General features: G+C 34.3%; 7 protein-coding genes across 7 annotated transcripts; 3 read left to right on the top strand and 4 right to left on the bottom strand.

The window, feature by feature from the left end:
* Positions 1-300: 300 nt before the first annotated feature.
* Positions 301-3,138, top strand: cubi_01504 (uncharacterized protein; the record flags this gene model as incomplete). The annotated part of the gene is made up of 1 exon (XM_029018516.1): positions 301-3,138. The coding sequence occupies one exon, from the start codon at positions 301-303 to the stop codon at positions 3,136-3,138; it is 2,838 nt and encodes a 945-aa protein (XP_028873743.1).
* Positions 3,139-4,325: 1,187 nt separating this feature from the next.
* Positions 4,326-7,061, bottom strand: cubi_01503 (RNA binding protein; the record flags this gene model as incomplete). Its single annotated transcript, XM_029018515.1, has 1 exon — positions 4,326-7,061. The coding sequence occupies one exon, from the start codon at positions 7,059-7,061 to the stop codon at positions 4,326-4,328; it is 2,736 nt and encodes a 911-aa protein (XP_028873742.1).
* A 2,504-nt stretch (positions 7,062-9,565) lies between these two features.
* Positions 9,566-11,866, top strand: cubi_01502 (long chain fatty acyl synthetase; the record flags this gene model as incomplete). The annotated part of the gene is made up of 1 exon (XM_029018514.1): positions 9,566-11,866. The coding sequence occupies one exon, from the start codon at positions 9,566-9,568 to the stop codon at positions 11,864-11,866; it is 2,301 nt and encodes a 766-aa protein (XP_028873741.1).
* Positions 11,867-12,274: 408 nt separating this feature from the next.
* Positions 12,275-16,294, bottom strand: cubi_01501 (BEACH domain containing protein; the record flags this gene model as incomplete). Its single annotated transcript, XM_029018513.1, has 1 exon — positions 12,275-16,294. The coding sequence occupies one exon, from the start codon at positions 16,292-16,294 to the stop codon at positions 12,275-12,277; it is 4,020 nt and encodes a 1,339-aa protein (XP_028873740.1).
* Positions 16,295-16,687: 393 nt separating this feature from the next.
* Positions 16,688-17,434, top strand: cubi_01500 (uncharacterized protein; the record flags this gene model as incomplete). Its single annotated transcript, XM_029018512.1, has 2 exons — positions 16,688-16,828; positions 16,871-17,434. 2 exons carry the CDS (start codon positions 16,688-16,690, stop codon positions 17,432-17,434), a joined length of 705 nt encoding a protein of 234 aa, XP_028873739.1.
* A 190-nt stretch (positions 17,435-17,624) lies between these two features.
* Positions 17,625-18,227, bottom strand: cubi_01499 (uncharacterized protein; the record flags this gene model as incomplete). Its single annotated transcript, XM_029018511.1, has 1 exon — positions 17,625-18,227. One exon carries the CDS (start codon positions 18,225-18,227, stop codon positions 17,625-17,627), a length of 603 nt encoding a protein of 200 aa, XP_028873738.1.
* A 307-nt stretch (positions 18,228-18,534) lies between these two features.
* On the bottom strand, positions 18,535-20,175 carry cubi_01498 (WD repeats-containing protein; the record flags this gene model as incomplete). Its single annotated transcript, XM_029018510.1, has 2 exons — positions 18,535-20,037; positions 20,158-20,175. 2 exons carry the CDS (start codon positions 20,173-20,175, stop codon positions 18,535-18,537), a joined length of 1,521 nt encoding a protein of 506 aa, XP_028873737.1.
* Between the last annotated feature and the right edge of the window lie 85 nt (positions 20,176-20,260).

The following is a 20,260-nucleotide window of genomic DNA, read 5'->3' as shown; positions in this document are numbered from 1 at the left end:
AACTAATCAATTTTCTCACACTCTTACGTTATCACTTGCAATATAAGCTTTGTTGTGCATGTAAAAACAGCAAAAAAATATCCACATGCAATTTTTGATAATAAAAAATGTGTGCATGTAACAATTCAAGTACCGGTGTAATAAAAAATGGCGGGGAGCATCAAAAAAATGATGAAAAAGGATAAAAAAACACAATTAAGAATTAATTAGCTAAAGAAAAAAATTTTTAAAATAACGGTGTGGGGATAATGAATAATAAGCTGTAGTTAGATCAAGAATTTGTAGCTGAGAACTCTGCAAATGTGTGAGCAGTTGAGTGAAACCGAAGATGAAAGGCGCATTTTTGCATTATTTGGGAACAAGTTAGATAATTTAGAGGATCCAGATTTTACTTTGGATGATTATATCAATAAGGAGTTTCCTAATGAACAAAGCTTGTCCTCATCACCTGAGAAAATTAAAGAGACAGCCAGTATTCTTGAGGAAATAGATTCATATATTGGAAAGGAATTAAGAAATTTAGCTTCAAGTAATTTAGTTGTTAAATTTGAAGAGCATTTAAAAGTATTTGAAAGTGAACTTGTTCCGAAGATCCGAGAAAAGGAAATGCAGGATAAACTGTTTAAGAGAGATGTTGAATATATTTTGGGGAATATTCGTGAATTAGATGAAATCCACAAGAACTTAACTTATAGTGTGAATTTCTTGGAAAGTCTACAAATTTTTAATATTATCAGAGCTGATATTGAAAGGCTTATGGGTTCCAGGACATATAGTGAATTGGTTCCAATACTCATTCTAAGCTATGATTTGTCAACTTTTTTAAAAGATCAGCAAGAATATAACAAAGCTGTAATTGAAATTAAAGACCAAAAAAAACAAGATAAGGTTTATCAAGAGATCCAAAATAGCTTGTCAGAAATGGAAAAACTTTTTGGCCTACTTAAGCAACAAATTGTTGAAGATTTCTTAGCATTAATAGATCCATATATATTATTTTTAGGAGGAATAGACGATCAAAACGTTCATTCTCAAATTACTCCTCCTCAGAACCTAGAAGCACCTGAAGAATTTAGAAAACAAATGAGGTCATGCTGCTATTGCGTGGAATTAATTGGAGACCATTTCCGTACTGAAATAGTGGACATGTTCATCACTAAATTGCTCGAGCCTTATTGTAGGTTATTTAGTTATAGCCAGGCTGAAAATTTTTTTGGTACCCAAAACAAAGTGATTGGACAAAACAAAGAAAAGGTTATGGTATCTGCCACTGGAGTTGAGTTTATTGAGAGAAGGTTTGGTTGGTATAGAAGATGTTTGAAAGAGTACGAACAACAATTTGGAGATATTTTTCTTACCAAATGGGAACTACAAACGGAGTTGACTGAAAAGTTTTTTGCATACACCAGAAAAGATTTACTTCAAACTTTGGGAGATATTGGACATTTATTGGATCACCAAGTCATTTTTGAATATAGCCTAAAATGCCATCAGTTTGAAGAATATATAACATCACGTTTTGCTCAATTATACGATCAGCAGCTACTTTTTTCAGAATTGGAAAAGGAAAATCTTCAAGATATTCTTAATAGTAATATCAGTAATCAATTAATCAGGGAATTTTTTGGAAAATTTAAAGCTGATGCTGAATCTTTTCCATACTTGAATCTTTTTAAACTCACAAACTCGGAATCCCATTTAAACAAACTAAAAAAGGAAATGCTTGAGTCTAGCTTTTCATCTCATGATATGAGAGTAAAATATCCACAAATTAAAGGCCTACTAACTGAGTGTTTTGTCCCATATTTAACATCGTTCTTAGAGTTGGAGAAGGAATCCATAATAAAGAAGGTAACTAAAGAACTAGCTCCTGATGATCAAATGACAGAAAATATTCAAATCAAACGTGAGACAGATGTCCTTGGCCATTATGAAACTATTCCTCTCATCTGGAGCTCCTCTAAAAGTCTTTCTCAGCTCATAAACACGGTATTCCAACAAATTGAACATCTACTCGATTACGACGATATTTATATACAGTTCAATGCTCTAATATTACATGCAGTACAAGCATATATAGATCAGAAAGTCATTTCATGCAACATACAACGAGCACTAGACAAAATTACAAATAATAACATCTATTCAGGAGGTTCTTCATTTGAAAACATTGTTGAAGCTGTGGTTACGACTGTCTCCACTCAAACCAGCAAAGTTGCCGCATCCACAGGAGGAATTCTTTTCACCTTAGCATCCCATGATCACATAAACTCCGAATTAAAATATAATGCTCGCAAGCTAGCTGCAACCCTCGGCTCGATTGATTACCTTGAATGGATAAATGCAAGACTGGAGTATATGATTAAAGGAAACCGGGTCAATGATATTTTTGAACTTGATAAGGTTAATATGGATGCTAGCAGTCGAGATCTAAGGCCTAGAGGCCAAAGCGTCATGTTCAGTAATTACATGTGGGTCTCGAGACGAAAAATTCTAGGTTGTGTAATCAGGGAACTATCACGGCCAGTAACACTGAGCATGTCAGAATGGTACACAAAAAAAACACAAAAACTTAACGAGACGATGATGGCAAAGGGCATTTCGGAGTCTGAGTCGCCGAATTTAGGTCATAGCTTTATGGGCAGCACTTCAAGTTTGGTCCAGGTTTTGGGCGAATCCTTGGTGAGACAATATGTCCAATACTCGCAGCACATGCCGACAATTTATAAATACAGCATAATAAGCCAGGTGATCATGCGAAGTTTGAGAGATAACTGGAAATTTTTGGTGTCTCTCAAAGGTCCACTACACTATGGCACACTAGAGGTGGTGGCCAATGAGCAACAGAAGCTATCCTCTCTTTTTCTGGAACTTCCGTCCTATTTTCCAGCAATGTACGTTCCTAGGGCATATGTTGAGAATGTGAAAATCATTATGAACAAAAGTATTGCCTTTCTTCGTATTGCACAAAAAAAAGCTGCTCAAATGGATAATTCTCAGTTTGACCAAACTTCTATACAACATTTTATGACACAGCTGTACAGAAATCTTGAAATCGAGCCTAAAAAAGACGAGCTCTCAGCTTTTCACGTGAATCTGGCTTTAAGACTTGGAAATAACACTGGTCAACACCAGTAGCTTCGCCCAAAATAATCAAGAAAAAGTAAAAAACAATAAAAACTTAAAACCAATATAACATTAATTATCATCAAATTCAATAAACAAAAAAAATAAGTATTGCAAACATTTGCATCTTGTACACTTCCAACAAAAGACTTTCCATTTTGTTTCATTTGGCACTTCTTCAAAGATTACACAATTGGAAATCAATCAAGACCGAGTGGATTTCTATTATGCCAGAGGATGTTCTGTTGACTTAATTGGGAATATTAACGGTTCTTCTTCTCAAATCAAAGCTTCAAAATTCTATTCGGTGTGATAAGGATACATAATTTCGGTAAATCATGAAAGTTTCTGGTGGAAGATGGCCTTTCAACTTTAGAATGTATATATAAATCTAAATTATCTTAGGGCGTTTGGATTATTGGGAAATAAAGTCTGGAATAAACTGGAAAAGTTAAGATAATACTCCTCTTTATAAAAATAAATAAAAATCAAAATAAACCAAACTATGTACCTTAATCATATGAGGCATCAACCAAATCGAATTTTAATTCCTTCTCAGGCAATTATAAATATATATTGCTAACGTTTGAAAAGAGGAGACAAACAATATTGGAGAGAGATATAGAGAGATGATGGGTGATTTTAATTAGATAAATATTGCAAGAACCCATGCAAGGGGGTTGCAAACTCCGGTATGTATTGCATGCAGATTGAGATATTTGACATGAATTTCCCGCAACACTTCCAGTAGAAAATTCCAAATAATTTCAATCCCAATCATTCTATCAGACTGGTTTATTTGATCTCGAAGTATTTCATTAAAATTTTCCCAGAATCAAGAAAACGATCCACAGGCCCTCTCTCAATGCGTTATCAGAAAGAAGTGGGTAATGTCCAAAGTGATAAATATATTTCCTTTCTCAAAATAAAGCAGAGAAAAAAGGTAAGTGTTGTACAAAAGAAGGGTGGCGTAGGATATAATATAAATACAATATTCACAACTTAAGGAGGGTCAGGTTGAGACTTCATAATTACATCATTAACATCACAGTGTTAAGATCTGGCAGCCATTTTTTTTTACCTTATAAAATCAGAGTTTTATGGGATCAGGATCAAGTCTTATCGTTGCTTGAGGTTTCTGTTTGTTCTTGCTTCTATAATGAATCATTTACAGAACATTCAGTTAGGGAGGTATTTCTTTAAGAGGATGGTCCAGAACTGGAGTTGTGGTTGCTATCATTGCTATTACTACTATTGTTACTATTAACATTAACATCATTATTATTATTATTATTATTATTAATATTATTATTATTATTAATATTATTATTATCATTATTATCATTATTACAATTTTGGGGAATGGTGTTGGTAATTGAATCATTCTGAATAATATTATTTTGAGAGCTCTCCATATAACCCATTTGGCCATATCCTCCCTGAGGCAAGTTATTTTTTAATAAATGCTGTACGAAGTGTTCTTGGCCTTGTTTTATGGAAACTTTGAGTTTTCTTCCTTGTTCTGTAATGAACCCATTCATATGGTTAACAGCCTCAGCCGCAGAGTGAACATTATCATAGGAGACAAATGCCACTCCCTTATTCCGGCCACTGGTCTTGTCTACCATAAGATGAGCGGATAAGATGTTGCCAAAACGGCAAAAAAGTCCAACAAGACTCTTCTTATCCCACTCATATGGAACATTAAAAATGAAGATGTTGGCTCCAGGTGGACCAACAACTTCTCTGGAAAAACTTGGACGAAAGCTCAAAAATTCTGGAGGAATCTCCCATTGCGTTACCTGCGTTAATTCATTATGGTAATATGGTTTACCATCAGAAGTAAAGTATTCTTTCCACATACCAATACATCTTGGCATTAAATTGGCAGTAATGGCAGCTGCAGCCGTGGCACTAGTAGTAGAGGTTGGCATTGAAAGTCCAACAGCACGTGAACGAGAGAACATTGCAGCTGTGGAAGTGGTTGTTGCTACGGCCACCCCATTATGATCAAAAAGTGTAATTGCTCTTCCGCACGAAGGATGGTGATGGCCTGTTTGTACGGTATTGGCTCCCCCAGTGAATGAGCCAATGTGCAACTGTTCAGCTAATGGATGATGACCTGAACTTTGCGATAAACCTTTTGAGTTACATCCAATAAAATGTTGCCCTGAATGATGGTTATGAAATTGGTAAGCTGATCCTCCGATTCCAACTGAAGGCTTTGAGCTGCTAGAGGCTTGTTGAGACATTGGTGAGGTTGAAGAAGCTAATGTGCTAGCATTACACAAAACATTATTGACGTTACTACCTGCTCCAACTATTCTGGGAGAATGGAGTTTTTGCATTGGGTGATGTGCAAAGTTAAAATGACCATTAAAGTTGAGAGCTGCTGCTCCAAAAGATAAATGAGCCCCATGAGCCATTAATGAGCTGTTTGAAGATTGGTGATTTTTAGATGCAAAACGGACTTCAATGGGCCTATTAACATCTGTAAGAGTTAAGGCCCCATGCAGAGACTTGATAGCAAATAGTCCCTGTTCTTTAAAAGCATATTTAACAAAGGCACAACCTTTTCCCATTCCGGAATGAGGCTCCCTCATGATGAAGATTTCATTGATTAAACCATATGGAGAAAACAATTCCTTAATCTCTTCTTCTGTAATATTTTTGGGGAGAGCTCCGACAAACAATTTAACTTGATCGACTCCTGGAATACAAGATTCACTTTCGAACCCCAACCTTTCAGGTTCACCAGTGGAGTATTGTACTTTTAGAGGTCCTCTTAGTTCGTCTAAAACTTTAATAGAATTGAGTTCGCGAATAGCAAAATCCGCCTGTGCAACTGATTCCATAGTAACTAAAGCTGCTCCTCTATGGATTCCAGTACTCTTTTCTCGGATCACGGACACATTTACAACTCGGCCATACAACTTAAATAGATCCCGGAGATCATCTTCCTCAATATTTCTTGGAACCCTACCCACAAACAGCTTTATCTCGACATTGGGGGCAGGATAAGCATTAGGAACTGTAAAATAACCAGTTCCAAAGTTATGTGGTGTGCAAAATACAATTGGATCAATATTGCCACTACTTCCAGCGTGGGATGCTGCATTTACAGCTTTACAAAGACGGTGGTTAAGTCTATCGGATTCTGATGTTCGGACTATTCCTTTAAGTGAAATTGAGTTATCGTCTTGGACAATGTCACGCCCAGACTCTTCATATGTCATTTTAGAGTTGCTTAAAGATCCATGGCCAACCAAGGCAGGGCCATCAACACCTCCTTTTATTAATGGTGATGACCCATCATCTTGATTCTTTGGATTTTCAAAAACTGTATTATTTTGGTCCTGCCTTTCAAGACTTTCTGGAACATGACAATTCCGGAGATTTTGCTGATCACATTGGAATTGATTTTGATTTTGATTAATCGTTTTACTAGAGTTATTAGTTGTGTTGGAAGGTTCCAAAGCTTCCTTTGCTGGGTCGGATAACCTGTTATTATATGTGTAATCATCATTAAAATCCTCTTTCTTTTTGCTTTTTTTATCTTCTTCTACAATATGCCGTTGATAATGATCTTCCAATTTGTCATTATTAGCTCTACTTTTGTTAGACTTAATAGACTTGTTATTGTTCTTAGAGCCACTAATGTTCTTTTCTCCAATATTATTTTGCTTTTCTGAGACAAAATTCCGAGTAACATTAACCTTGAGTCCATTTAGGCACATTGGCTCTTCAGATCTCTGCTCACTTATATGCTTAGATACTTCCTCATCATCTTCCTCCTCCCCCTCCTCCTCCTCCTCCTCCTCCTCTTCCTCTCCCTCCTCCCCTTCATCTTCCAAATTAATCTCTTTAACTGTTAAATTCTCTAGTTCTGGCCTAACCCCAGATTCACTATCCGGACTCAATTTGTGGTGTTCCATCTTTCCCCAGTTACTATTTAGTAATGAGATCCGAAAAAAATTGTGATTCTCTCTTCGGAAAAATGGCCGATTTCTCTTGTCCGTAAAATGCTCTGATATGGCAGCTATTCTCAATAATCTCTTTCCTTGTTCTAATCTTCAAGGAACATCTTACTTAGAGTTTGAGCTTATGTCCCAAATAAAAGCAGACGCTTTTTCAGCGGTCAATCTGGAACTTCCTATATTACCCCGTTACTCAGAGTACGAAGTGCCTCCTAACCTTAAAAGATCTACTTCCCCAGATCCACTCCTATTTTCGTTTTTTTCTATTTCTAAAGGAACAGGCCCACTCTATTACAACCTTTAGAGTTTCCTGAGCTATTCTATTCTAGCCTATTCCCCCTTTTTTCTAAGTATTATAAGCTCTTATATAGCTAGTCCTTCCTATTTTTTTTATTTTTTATTTTCTTAATAATACTTAGCCGCTCCCTATTTTGATTACTTTTTATTATTATTATTATTATTATTATTTATTATTATTATTATTATTTATTATAATATTATAATTATTATAATTATTAATTTATTAATTTATTAAATTTTGAATTATTATTTATTATAATTATAATTATTTTTTTTTAGTAATTAAAGACTAGGACCTTATATTAACGAAGGTTAAAGCTTGAATTATATTTATCATAAAAAAGAAAAAATTAAACCATATAAAAAAAAACTATCCCGCTGATTTCTTGTTAATCTTGGTCAACTTTTTTTAAATCCAACTCTTAAATTTGCCAAAAATATCTATTTATTAATCTATTTATTTCTTCTTTTTCCATTTATTTGTTATTTACTTTTTTACTCTTCTTTCTTATTATTTTTTATATTTGCGATACCCAGTTTCCCGCAAAGTAGACAACATGCACATACTTCCGCCGCCGTTAGACGTGGGCGTAACTGCTCGTAATAATAATAATAATATTAAATAGATAATAAATAGGGTAAATTAAATAATGTGAGTAAATAATTTATAGATGAAGATAGAAAAAAATAAATTTGAAAAAATGATATGGAATATAATTTGATAATAGTAATATAAGTTTATATAATAATATAAAGTATTGTTTTGCCCGCCTTTATTTGCTTATAAGTCTTTAAAGAATTATGTCCAGTCTGTGCGGGCCAGTATGAGTTTAAAGATGCATGTATTAATTATTTTTAATAACATTGCTTTAGATCTATATATATATTATATATATATATATATATATATATATATATATATATATATATACATATGCCTTCTCGTAGGGAAGTTTAAATAGGATATTGTGTTAAATTGGTATAATTGATTTACATAACTTATCAAGTATATAATTATATACTAATATAATCAGTGTTTTTTTTTTTCTCAGCAAACATTCCGGATAATTTTGCATAGGTTTTAATAATAAAATAATATTCACATAATAAACATGTTTTTACGGTAGTTAATAGGCTAGTTCGGTTTGCTACAAGGTGGGTGGGAGTTTTTCCCTTTCATAATAAATATTGAATATAAGAACTAATATGCCAGCAGAGGAAAGAGTGAGGAATACGATTCACATAAATAAATGTAATAAGATTTGGCACTCAGTATAATTACTATATGCTTTAAGATATCCGAATCCTCATTATAGAAGTATACATAATTACATGAAAAAATGTTCTGTTATAGGATGTGAAAAACTAGAGGAATTTGAGTTTGAAACCGTATCTATAGATATAGATAGGTAGAACCTTATTAAAATTCGTTATTGTTCTAAATGGAAGATTTGTCAAACAAGAGGACGGCCAGGACAAGTTGCAGAAGTTTTGTAATTAAATATACATTTTGTAAACAGTGCATTTTTTTTCGCGGTATTTTAATAAACTAAATCTACAGGTCCAACCGGTATAGCGTACAAGTATTTATATGTATATATATATAAATATACATATAATTATAATAATAATTATAATAATAATAGTAATAATGATAAATAAATAAATAAATAAATAAATAAATAAATATAATATATATATATATATATATATATATATATATAAATATATACTGCATAAAATGTATTAATAAATAAATAATGGATTTTAATTAGCAAATAAGGAATTATATTATCTTTTTAATTAGGTTATATTGAATCAGTGCGTAACATACAAATTTTTAATTATCTAATCTAAACAATTATAAAGTAAGATTTGATATAATAAGCTACTAGCACAAGCCATTATTATTATATTAATAAATTGCTAGTGTTGAAGTAGTTACACAATTTAACTGAAATTTGGAGATTTTAAAAAAAGTTATTAAGAACTGATTCTGAAGTCTAAAAAGTTATTATAATTCTTCTAGTGATTAAATACTTGAAGTTTATTTAATATTTAATATAATTAATAAACTGTGCATTTGGTATCCACATATTCAGACTATTATTAACTACAGTAATAGGTAGGTTAAAGAATAGATTTGTATTGAAGGCATAGATATGAAGATTCTAAGATTAGCACTATTGTTATTCACATTTATGATGTCAATAAATTTAATTGGAAGCATGAAGAGTAAGTACTACCTTGGGAGGTGGAAGAATGCAATCCACTCCGTGGCCGTTGAAGGTACCGATGATCATCCTATGATGAGTGCAATTTACAGACACAGAGAACACAAGGCTGAGATTATTGCCAACTTTGAGGAATCTGTGTCAAATTTGATTGATGTGATAAAACGTGGAATGGTAACAAGTATGGATGGATATATGTATGGTAGAAGGCAGGTTAAAAAGGCACAAGACTATGATCCAATTTCAAAATTGGCAGAGAGTGATGATGCAAAAATAGCAAAAAAGAAAAAGAAAAAGGGTATACCATTGATGGAATGGTTTAGATACTCATCAGTTTTGAGATTGGCTAGTGAATTTGGGTCAGGACTATTGTCATTAAAAGATTCAGTTCCATTTGTAGACCATTCACCTGACATTCTCAAACCTGTAAGAGTATTATCTATTTTAAGTAAGAACAGAATTGAGTGGAGTTTAACCGAAATTGCCTGTTCTACTTACGGAATAGTAATAAGTCCAATGTACGATGCTTTGGGCCCAGACGGAGTAGCACATAGCATTAATTTGGTGGGCTCTTCAACAGTAGTAGTTTCTATGGAAGCTTTAAATACGATTTTAAGCATTCTTTCAAAATTACCGAAAGTCCGATATGTTGTTTTACTTCGACCTGAAGATGGAGGTGATGTAAACTATCCATTAGATAGAGTAGAGCTTACAAAGGATACCCTCAAAGCTTATGGTGTCCAGGTTTCACTTTCTAAGTACGAAATTCCAAATGATGTGAATTTTGTAACATTTGAAGCAGTGATGAGGCTTGGTGAATTGAATTTGAAGGAACCAACTCCCTCTGGTTATGATGACATTAGTTCGATTTATTTTACATCAGGTACAACAGGAGTTCCAAAGGGTGCAATCCATACTAACGGGAATTGGATTGCAGGAGCATCAGCTTCTCTTAGATCATTTTTGAATAGATCTGACTGTACCCTTGAACCAAAAGACAGGTATCTAAGTTTCTTACCACTAGCTCACATTTTTGAACGTGAGGTGCACCACATAATGATTTATTCTGGAGGAACAATCTGCTTTTACGGAGGCGATATTCTAAAGCTGGGAGAAGATATGAAGGCTGCAAGACCCACCATCTTTGTGGCAGTTCCTAGACTATTTACAAGAATTTACAAAGGCAAGGTATTGCAAGAAGTGAGAAAGAAGAGTGATGGAGTACAGAAATTTTTCTTTAAGATTTTGAAAAAAAAGGTTGAGAGCAAACATCCAGTTAAACATTGGTTTTATGATGCACTATCATTTAGAAAAATCAGTAAAGTTCTTGGAGGGAGGATCAGGTTTACATTGAGTGGAGCAGCTCCCTTGGACGAACATACTCAGAGAGATATGAGAGCTTTGCTGAGAACCCATGTAGTGCAGGGATATGGTACAACAGAAGCTTTAGCTGCATTTTGCCCGGAGTTCACAGACTTAAGTGTAAATAACGTTGGAGGGCCAATTCCTTGTATTGAATTTAGATTCTTGAGTATTCCAGAAATGGAATATGACGCAAAAAGTTACCCAATACAAGGTGAACTTTTAATTAGAGGTAGTACAATTTTTAAAGGATACCTTAAACAACCAAAGGAAACTGCTGAGACAATTGACAAGGACGGATGGTTACACACTGGAGATATAGCCGAATTGACCGAAAATGGTGCAATTAGGATTATTGATCGAAGAAAGCATTTATTTAAACTTTCTCAAGGTGAATACATCTCACCAGAAGCTCTTGAGAACATCTACATTGCTCACTCTCCAATAGTTGGCCAAATGTTTATCACTGCAAAGACAACAGAGTCTGTGATTGTTGCAATAATTGCCCCTGACTCTGATTTCGTTAAAGATTGGTCTAGAAAGAATGGTATTCTTATCTCATCAGATTGGCAATCTCAGTTTAGACAAATCTGTAATGAAGCCAATACAAAATACCTACGGGAAGAGATTAACACTCCTCTTCGTGACGAAATTATTGCTTCTTTAAAGCAGGTGGAGGACCAGCAAGGAATAAAGGGATTCAAAAAGGTCAGTGACTTTTATCTTGAGTGCGATGGATTTACAGTTGAAAATGGCATTTTGACCCCAACTAACAAGCTCATGAGGCACAAGGCTAACAAGGCCTATCAAGAGCAAGTTGAACAGCTTTATGCAATAATAAACAAGAAGTTTGGAAACAAGCCATGAATGAGAACACTCATATCTGACTTGACCCCTTTGTATTTCTTTCTGTGTGAGAACCCTTTGCTTTTATGATTTATTACTATTCAAATCTCCTCCCAGTTCATTTTTCTCCAGAAGACCCCCCCTTCAATACTCAGTCTTAGCTTTACAGAATCGGGCTTTTTTGATTACTTTTCTTCCATTTAGGCGCCACTTTTACAATCACCCTTTATTAAATGCCGGTATACATCAATTCTTATGAATGAATTGCATGCAAGCCCGTATGACTGCATGCCAAACATTTTTTCTCGTATCTGGCGGGGTTGTGGTTTGAATTTATATTAGTTGTGAAAATACAAGGTCCAACTAGGTGGAAAGAGATAGACGAATATACAGAAGTGAAGCGAGAAGTTATGTAGGGAGATCATTTTATTATTTTGGTGTGCCTTGAGTAGCTTGCTCAAAATTCTCCGTGGGCTGGTTTTTCTTGGAGACTCTAAAGACGAGAAATGCTAGATATGAGCTCAGTATTATGAGCCTTTCCGTGCATAATATGGTGTGACGTTTGAAGTCTAGAGAATTATGGTTTAAAGAGGACGTTCTCCGTATATTCGTATTTAGCAATACCTCGAATGAACTTTTAAGTGTTAGTATTTGCATTACAATATTGTTCTTGGAATTCCAGTGCTTTTCTCGAAAAAAGTAGATGTTTTTTGAGATATTTTCTTCCTTTTTATTAGGGCTCAGAGTTGAGCTAGTTTTTATCTCGGATTGCCCTTGGGGCTTTAGTTCAGGTTCTTCGATTATTTGCCCTAGAATTAAAAGGCCTTTTCTGTATTTGTCCCAGCAAACAGAGTCAATGAACAGATTTGGGATGAAGATGACCTTGTGAACTTTGGCGTCTTTTTTTTTGTGAATATCCCAAAATACCATTACACTCAGATTTCCAACTTTATGGAATCCAACGTAGAGCAAAAGGCTCTTTTCTTTAAGGAAAACCCAGTCTACTTTTTGGGATTCTTCGATCTCTTTTAGCCCAAAACTATGCGCAATATTAGAGTTTCCTTCACTAGTAATGACATCATTGCCTAGATGGTTGTTCACACTCCCTCCGTTTTCTTTTCGATTACTTCCCTGAACTGAGAAGATGCTATTCAGCATTCCAATTAAGTCCAACGAGAGTAGTTTGTCCTGTCCGCCAAAACTCCAAAGTCTTTGCTTCTTACCATCCAAATCGGATAATATACAAGAGAAACAAAAACCACTTGAGTCAATATCTTTCGTAATCTTTCCGAACCTGGAAATGTTTTCATTAATATTTTTCTGGCTGTTCTGTTTTTTTGGTTGATCTTTGGGTAGATCTGTCAAATCAGGGTTTACCAAATCCATCTGAATGATGCAAGAAACCTTTTCATATCTAAGAGGGATATCCACAATGGGAAACCAGACGGATTTTCGAAAGTCCTGATGGTTATCAATGGAATGTCTGCTTACCAACATAATGCCTCCTTGTGAAACTGCTACAATATAGCAACTAAACTCATGGAATTCTATGCTTACAACCAAGTTAACGTTTCCCATATTGAATTGTTTCAAAATCTTTTCTTTTTGTGCCATTACAAACATATTGTGAAAATCAATATGTTCTGGTTGCGTCAAGTTAAGTAATGAAGCCTTGCTAGACAATTTAAATCTCAGATAAATCAAATCTCCTGACAGAGTACCAATTGTTACATAAGCAGAACCTTCATTACATACCAGTAAATCGATGCAAATTGGTTTGTTCCCAAAAAGATCCTGTTTGCTTGAATATACACACTTAAACCCAAGTTCCTCAAATCCATACATTGAAATATAAAATGATAATCTTTCTTCAAATTGATCTAGGAGTGCCAAAAGTACAAATTCTCTAGGCTTTTCATAAATGGATGTCAAAAAAGAGAATTGTATCCCTGTTCTGTCATTTGCTTCCAACTGACTAATTTTTGAAAAATCCAGCTTTTGAAAACCACCCCTGGAGTCACAGTAGTCCTCTGCAAAAATTAACATAAAACCATCCTTTTCATTCAAATTAAACTTCTCCTTGTTATTATCAAATTCATCTTTTCCTAGCTTATGGTTTGGTCTTAATATATTCTCCTGAGAAATCAAGTCTCTCTTAAACATATCTACTCTGTTTGTAGTATTAGAAAACTCGTTATTCAGAGTCTTTACTGGTTTTAAGTGATTTTGTAGGTCTACCATAAAGTTAAGGGTCTCAATGCTTCCTTCTAGGTAATTCTCCTCCTGCTTTGGTTGTTGTGCCTTCTGATTAAAGTCGTAATTAGCTTCCAAAAGCTGGGGATTAGTTTTGAATAAGACAAACCAAGGCATATTAGCACACTCATGATTTAAGTGTTGCATTATAGTGTATTCTTCTAGAGATATTAAATCTCTCTTAGGATGAGGATCATTAAAAAGCATTATAGGCACTTGCCCAAATTCTTCGACTTGGGCTTTCAGTGCAGTATCTTGGTTCTCATCAGATATTTTTCTTAAGTAGATTTCTTGATTTAGATTACTGGCTAATTCATTAGTGCATTCCTGAGCTGCGTATACCGGTGATTGGTCAGTCCTGATAGCTATAGAAGAGTTAATATATGTAATTGGATGAAAAAGATTGTCAGAGTTGTAAGCCTCAGATCCTCTTTGTTTGAATCCAAAAATCAAATCAATCCATTCGTGAATGTGTTGACTCACTATTTGTCCCTCAAGAGCATATCTCATAGTCTTTAGAAACATCTCAGCTTGGCTAAGATGAGTTGTATTTAGTGATGCAGTGTTTAACTGGTTATTGTCTGTTCCAAATTGCCAATTTGGGATTTGAACATTAAGTAAAGACCCAGAGTTTGTTCTGATATTGAGCTTATTGTTTAAAAGAAAGTCAGGATTCTGCTCGTAAAATTGAGGTATTAATTCCATATATGTAGTTTTTCCTTCAAGAATAGTTTTCCAAGTGTCACTCATTGAGTGAAACATTCTGTTCCATACATCAAAATCTCCCCCATGTAGTTTAAGTTGGTACTCTGGGAACTGTCTAACTAGAAAATAAGAAATATATCCTGGAGTTGAATAGTGAGACCCATAAAGAAATTGCTCTGAAGTTGGTAGGTCCTTCATCCTACTTTTAAGCATCTCTAAGTTACTTCTATTAATTGAACCCAAAGGTTTAGATAAGTCTCTATAATTGGACGGCTGAGAAAGATCCTGCTTGGAATTTAATACAGAATTAAAGCTCACTATAGTCCAGGGGTATATGGGATATTGAGTTAAATCTGCCTTTGACCTACCACCAATACTATTCAAATAATCCAAATAATGGTAGGTAGAGATTGATCCATGTATCCAGAGATTCTGGATGTGCTTTTTAAAACATGGGCTTTGACTAGCATAGAGTGGATCTACAAAAAGCATAGGCAGGCAAGAGGATGAATTAACGGATGAGCACTGACATGATGCATATTGGGGTACCTGACTATTCCATTGACATCCTTTGCTATTCAAGTTCATTAAGTAGGATTGGAGAAAGGCTACAATATGTTCCCTATCTTGAGTTGATTGAAACTCGAGAAAAAAGCTTCTCCAATGTGCTCGTCTTTTACTTGACATGATGTGAGGTTTAAGTTCTTTTCCATATATAATTTCCACAGAGTTTGTCTTCATGGAATATATCCTCTTAAATATAAACCATATGTTTTTTAATGGAATTCTTTTGTATGGTTTGTTTGAAAAGTTTGGAAGTGGTTTAAAACAAATACCAGATGAAACAATGTGTAGAATCCCTCTATGCTTTGTAAAGGGTTTGATTCTATTGACTATTAGAGGCTTAGAAATCAGAAATTGATCTCTGTGGTCCAACAAAAATTCATATTCAACATTCAATATTTCCTTATTATATAGAAAACTAATCCACTTGCCTACCAAATCTTCCAGTTTATTTATAGAGCCGTGTTTTTTGGAGTGTTCCATCCAAAGTTCATTAGAAAGATTCATTATATATTGTCCTATCTCATTTTTAATAGTGATTTCAAACTCAAACCCGCCCTTATTAGATGTACAACTTTCAGAATCTTTGGAAGATAAGACTTGATTCGGAGTAACACTTCTTGATTTACCATCAATTACTTGTACATCCACAAGACGAACAACTTTTGAAAAGACTATCATCTTAGAATGAGTGCTGTCCAATTTTATGTCAATTATTTGGCTAAATAGAATTTTTATCATACTGATGGTTGAGTCATCTGGTTCAATTATTATGCTTTTGCTCCCAATTCTTATTCTTCCTTTGAACGCATTCCCAAACAACCTATGAATACTTTTGCTTTTACAAATACATGATACATCAGTAATATACTCCTCATTTTCTTCCAATATTAAATGTGAAAACTGCCTCACTCCTTTTAGTGCCATTTCCAATTAAGTTTTTTTATTACCTTTTGATGAATTTTTGCTCTTGCTTTTACTTTTCTTCCTTCAACCTTTGAATTATCCTATCATTAACAACTTATATATACTATTCTTTGCCCCAAATACTCAAAATTTGAATGCCCAACTCCACTATATTACTTGTACATCCCAGTGAACTTTCTAATTTTTTCGAGGGTTCCCGCCAAAATCATTAATGGACTAAAAAGGTATCTGTGTGTATATGCACAATACACCCAGTTTTGGCGGCAAATGTGTAAATATATATTTTGCATGAAATAATGATAGATAGGAAAACGTCAAGAAACAGGACATATTGCAAATTATGAAGTAGAGAAAGATTAATAACTAGAGAATTAAGTTGTCAAACTTGTAGAGATGAACAACAAAGCTAGGGATAATGTTAATAACAGGCCAGTGAAGATTACAGTTCCAGATTCTAGTTTGAGAAGAACAGATGTAGAAGTGAGGGAGCTCGTAATTTCATTAAAGGAGAGAATATTTCTGGACCACGAGCTAGTAAGTAGACTTAGATATTTTTGGCCAACAAACGAGCTTCAGGAGCAATTACTATTTTCAATTTGCAAGGATATTCCAAGAAATGACAATCCAACAGAAGATGCATCCCACTTCAGGCTTCAGTTTATGATGGAACCTTCAAAGTATGGGGGTGCATTTAATGACTGTTGCGAGTGGCTGGGTCCAATTAATAAGTTCAACTATTGCCCAGCAATTAAAGTGCATTTACCTAATACCTATGAACCTTGGATAACTTATGCTTCTAATGTACTAGCATATTTATTCGGAAAGATTCCTGGGTGTGACTCTCCAAGCAGCTTTCTCAAGATGTCCGCAATTAAAGCAAATGAGCCTTTTCAGATGTCTTGTGGTAACAGAAAGTGCATCCGCATTTCTCATATAGTCTACAAGGAAGGAATGAAAGGATATTCAGTCTCAGAAAGAGTTAACCCATACCCTGATTATGTCGATATAGATGAGGCAATGAAACCAAGTATGGAAGCCATTGATATGAATGGAGTGAATGGTAGCTATATTCAAAACGACCAGAACACATACCAAGGAAGTTCCCCTCAGGACAGTGTAGTGGCTCAGCTTCACTACTAAGAAGTAATTCAATATTAAGCATCTATTAAAGTAGCTTAACATTGCAAGAATACTAAGCTTTTTTTTTTTAAACTATATAGGAAAAATCTAATTAAATAGAAAGTTAAAGTTTTTAATTGTTATATATAACCTATATATTCTAGCTTAAATTTAAGCCGTATTATTAGCTAAATAAAGCAAATAGTTCATCTTATTTGTGATGATACTTGTGCCATGTTTTAAAACCAAAGCAATCGTCAACTTTTTGGTCTTTGTGATAATTTTTAAATTGGAGCCCACCTTCATTATGTTTGTAGATATAAAGATGAGACATTAGAGAGTTAACTACAGGTTTACTTTCTGAAGGAATTTTTGCCAATAAAATCTCATCTCCCCTCGGTAACTGGAAGTCCAGGATTAAATATTCCTCTATACCAGTCTTTTTGTTTGTTACTTTAACTTTGGCAGGATACTCCAGATTAAAGTTACCGCTCGAAAATTCAGACCCTTTAAATACTTTATTTAAAACTTCCTCTACTACCTTTCTGTGCTCAGTCTGAATACTACTGTCAATCATGACTCTAATCCAGCGTGTTACCCCGTCAGATCCATCTACCTGAAATTCTCCATTATCCAAAGGTTTAATTCCACTTTTTTCATCTGCTATTAGCTTTAAACCAAAAACTTCCCTCGAATTATATATATACTCCTCGTCTTCTTCATCTTCCCAGCTTCCTTCAGAGTAATTTTCCTCATCTGACGTCAAACTTCTCTCTGAATCTTCAGAGTAATATGATGAACCATCTGAAACCATATCTACCAAATCCTCAAATATTACCCTAATTCAACAGCTTATTATTTCAATTATCTTGTTTTTTTTCCTAATAGTCATTTAATACTATTAATTGCTATTTTTTATAATAAAATAATTCATACTCAGGCTTCCCGCCCAAAATGCAATAATTTTGTTGCCATTTTGAACCCATTAAATATATGGGAAAATGCAATGCTTATGCATAATATTGAGGTGAAAACAATAGTAATAAAGGAGGGGGAGAAGAAAAGAAGAAATAGCAAAGAAGAAATAGGGGGTTTTGTTCGAAAAAATTAGTATATTGTAATTATAAATTGCTTGGAATAAATACGTTGAATGAATCTTGAGCAGTTGAAATTGTTAAGCTTGGGATTTGTTTGTGCCATTTCGCTTCCGCAATATGCTCTTGGCCCATATGCAAGAAGAGGAGTTTCTTTGGAATATTTGGTATACTGCTGAGAGTGGTGTTGGTCTTAGAATCAGAAGTATCCTCTTCAATACCCTCATCATCAATCGCAATATCCCAGAAACTAATGGAGTTATCTAAGGAAGCTGCAAGGAAAACATCTTGATCTTGGTGATGCCAGTCAACAGAAAGAATTGGTTCTCTGTGGAAGGTGAACGTCTCAAGTGGATCTTTTGTGGAACGGATATCCCATAATTTAATAGTAGCATCATCACTTCCACTGAGTAAAAGGTTTTCGCAAAAAGGATTCCAAGAAATACAATTAACATCACCGTTATGTGAGTTATAGATAGTAAGTTGATCAGACTCGCCTCTAATATCTACAATGCATATATTGGAATTAACAAGCCCAGCTGCAAAAATACTACTGCTATTATTGTCACGTTTCCATTGTATTGCTTCGACACTGGATTGGAAGTTTCCATGGATTGGATTTACACTCCAGGTACCTCCTTGCACAGGTTGCCAAAAGCATATATTCCCCTTCCTATCTCCAGAAGCAAACTGAGCAGTTTTGTTGGGATTCCAATCCATTGAAAATCCTTCATCAAGGTGACCATCATATGTATACCTCGGTTTAATTGTAGATTTCTTTGCAAGATTCGATGGTTTTAGCGCTTTGGAGTTTCCTTGATCAGTGTTTAAACTATTGATGGATTCCGATATATCCCACATACTAACTTTTCCAAGCTCAGACCATGTTGAAACCAAATTTGGAAGTTGAGGACAAACTCTAATACGGTTAATTGTTCCTTTGTGAGAAATTGCCTCAACGTTTACAATAGGATCTTCATCAGCAAAGTTTTCATCATCCGAATCATCAGAATCACTAAATTCAAAGTCACTGTTGTCATTATCGTCTCTGTCTCTTCTGGTTTTGTGCATTCTAGACCATTTCATTAAAAGTATATGATTATTATCCTCCATATTTGCTTGTGTTCCTGCAACAACATAACATGTATGTGGGAACTGGGTTCTGTTATCTCCAAGTTTATCAGGCAAAATATCCAGTGTTAAACAACTCCATTCAACTAAGCATTTGTGATACATTTTATATGCCTTTGGCTCATATACCAATTCTTGATTTTCGTCGCCTTGACCTGGAAGCCAGTAATGCTCTTCGATCTCAACATCTTCATCAATTCCATCCACAATTTCAGAACCATCTTCTGTTTCTCCTCTTATAACTTCTTCTTCGCTTTCAATTTCGTCATCAATATCTTCTGCAAATTCTCCCTCAACGTTAATCAGTGCTTCTTGTTTTTCATACATTTCAGATTTGGTCTTGCTGGGAGTGAATTTGCTAGGAAGCTCGTCTTCTCCAACTTCAACATGTTTTCTAACCTATAATATTAAAAATTGATAGTTAAAGTATTAAATTTTTCAAATCGAGAAATAATTTTTCATATAGATGATATGAATCCAAAATTTCTGCATTCAATTAAAATCATTTAGTGAACTTACCTTGGATTTGGTCGCCATTTTTTCTATCTGTACTTATAGGCTAAAATATCTTAATATTCCTATCCTTGGCAAATAATCCAAATATGTAAAAAAAGTAAAATCA

The sequence above is a fragment of the Cryptosporidium ubiquitum genome (assembly GCF_001865345.1).
Source record: "Cryptosporidium ubiquitum isolate 39726 chromosome Unknown contig_20, whole genome shotgun sequence".
Taxonomy (NCBI): Eukaryota; Apicomplexa; class Conoidasida; order Eucoccidiorida; family Cryptosporidiidae; genus Cryptosporidium; species Cryptosporidium ubiquitum.
The sequence above is the reverse complement of the archived record's forward strand: the minus strand, read 5'-3'. Positions and strand labels throughout refer to the sequence as shown.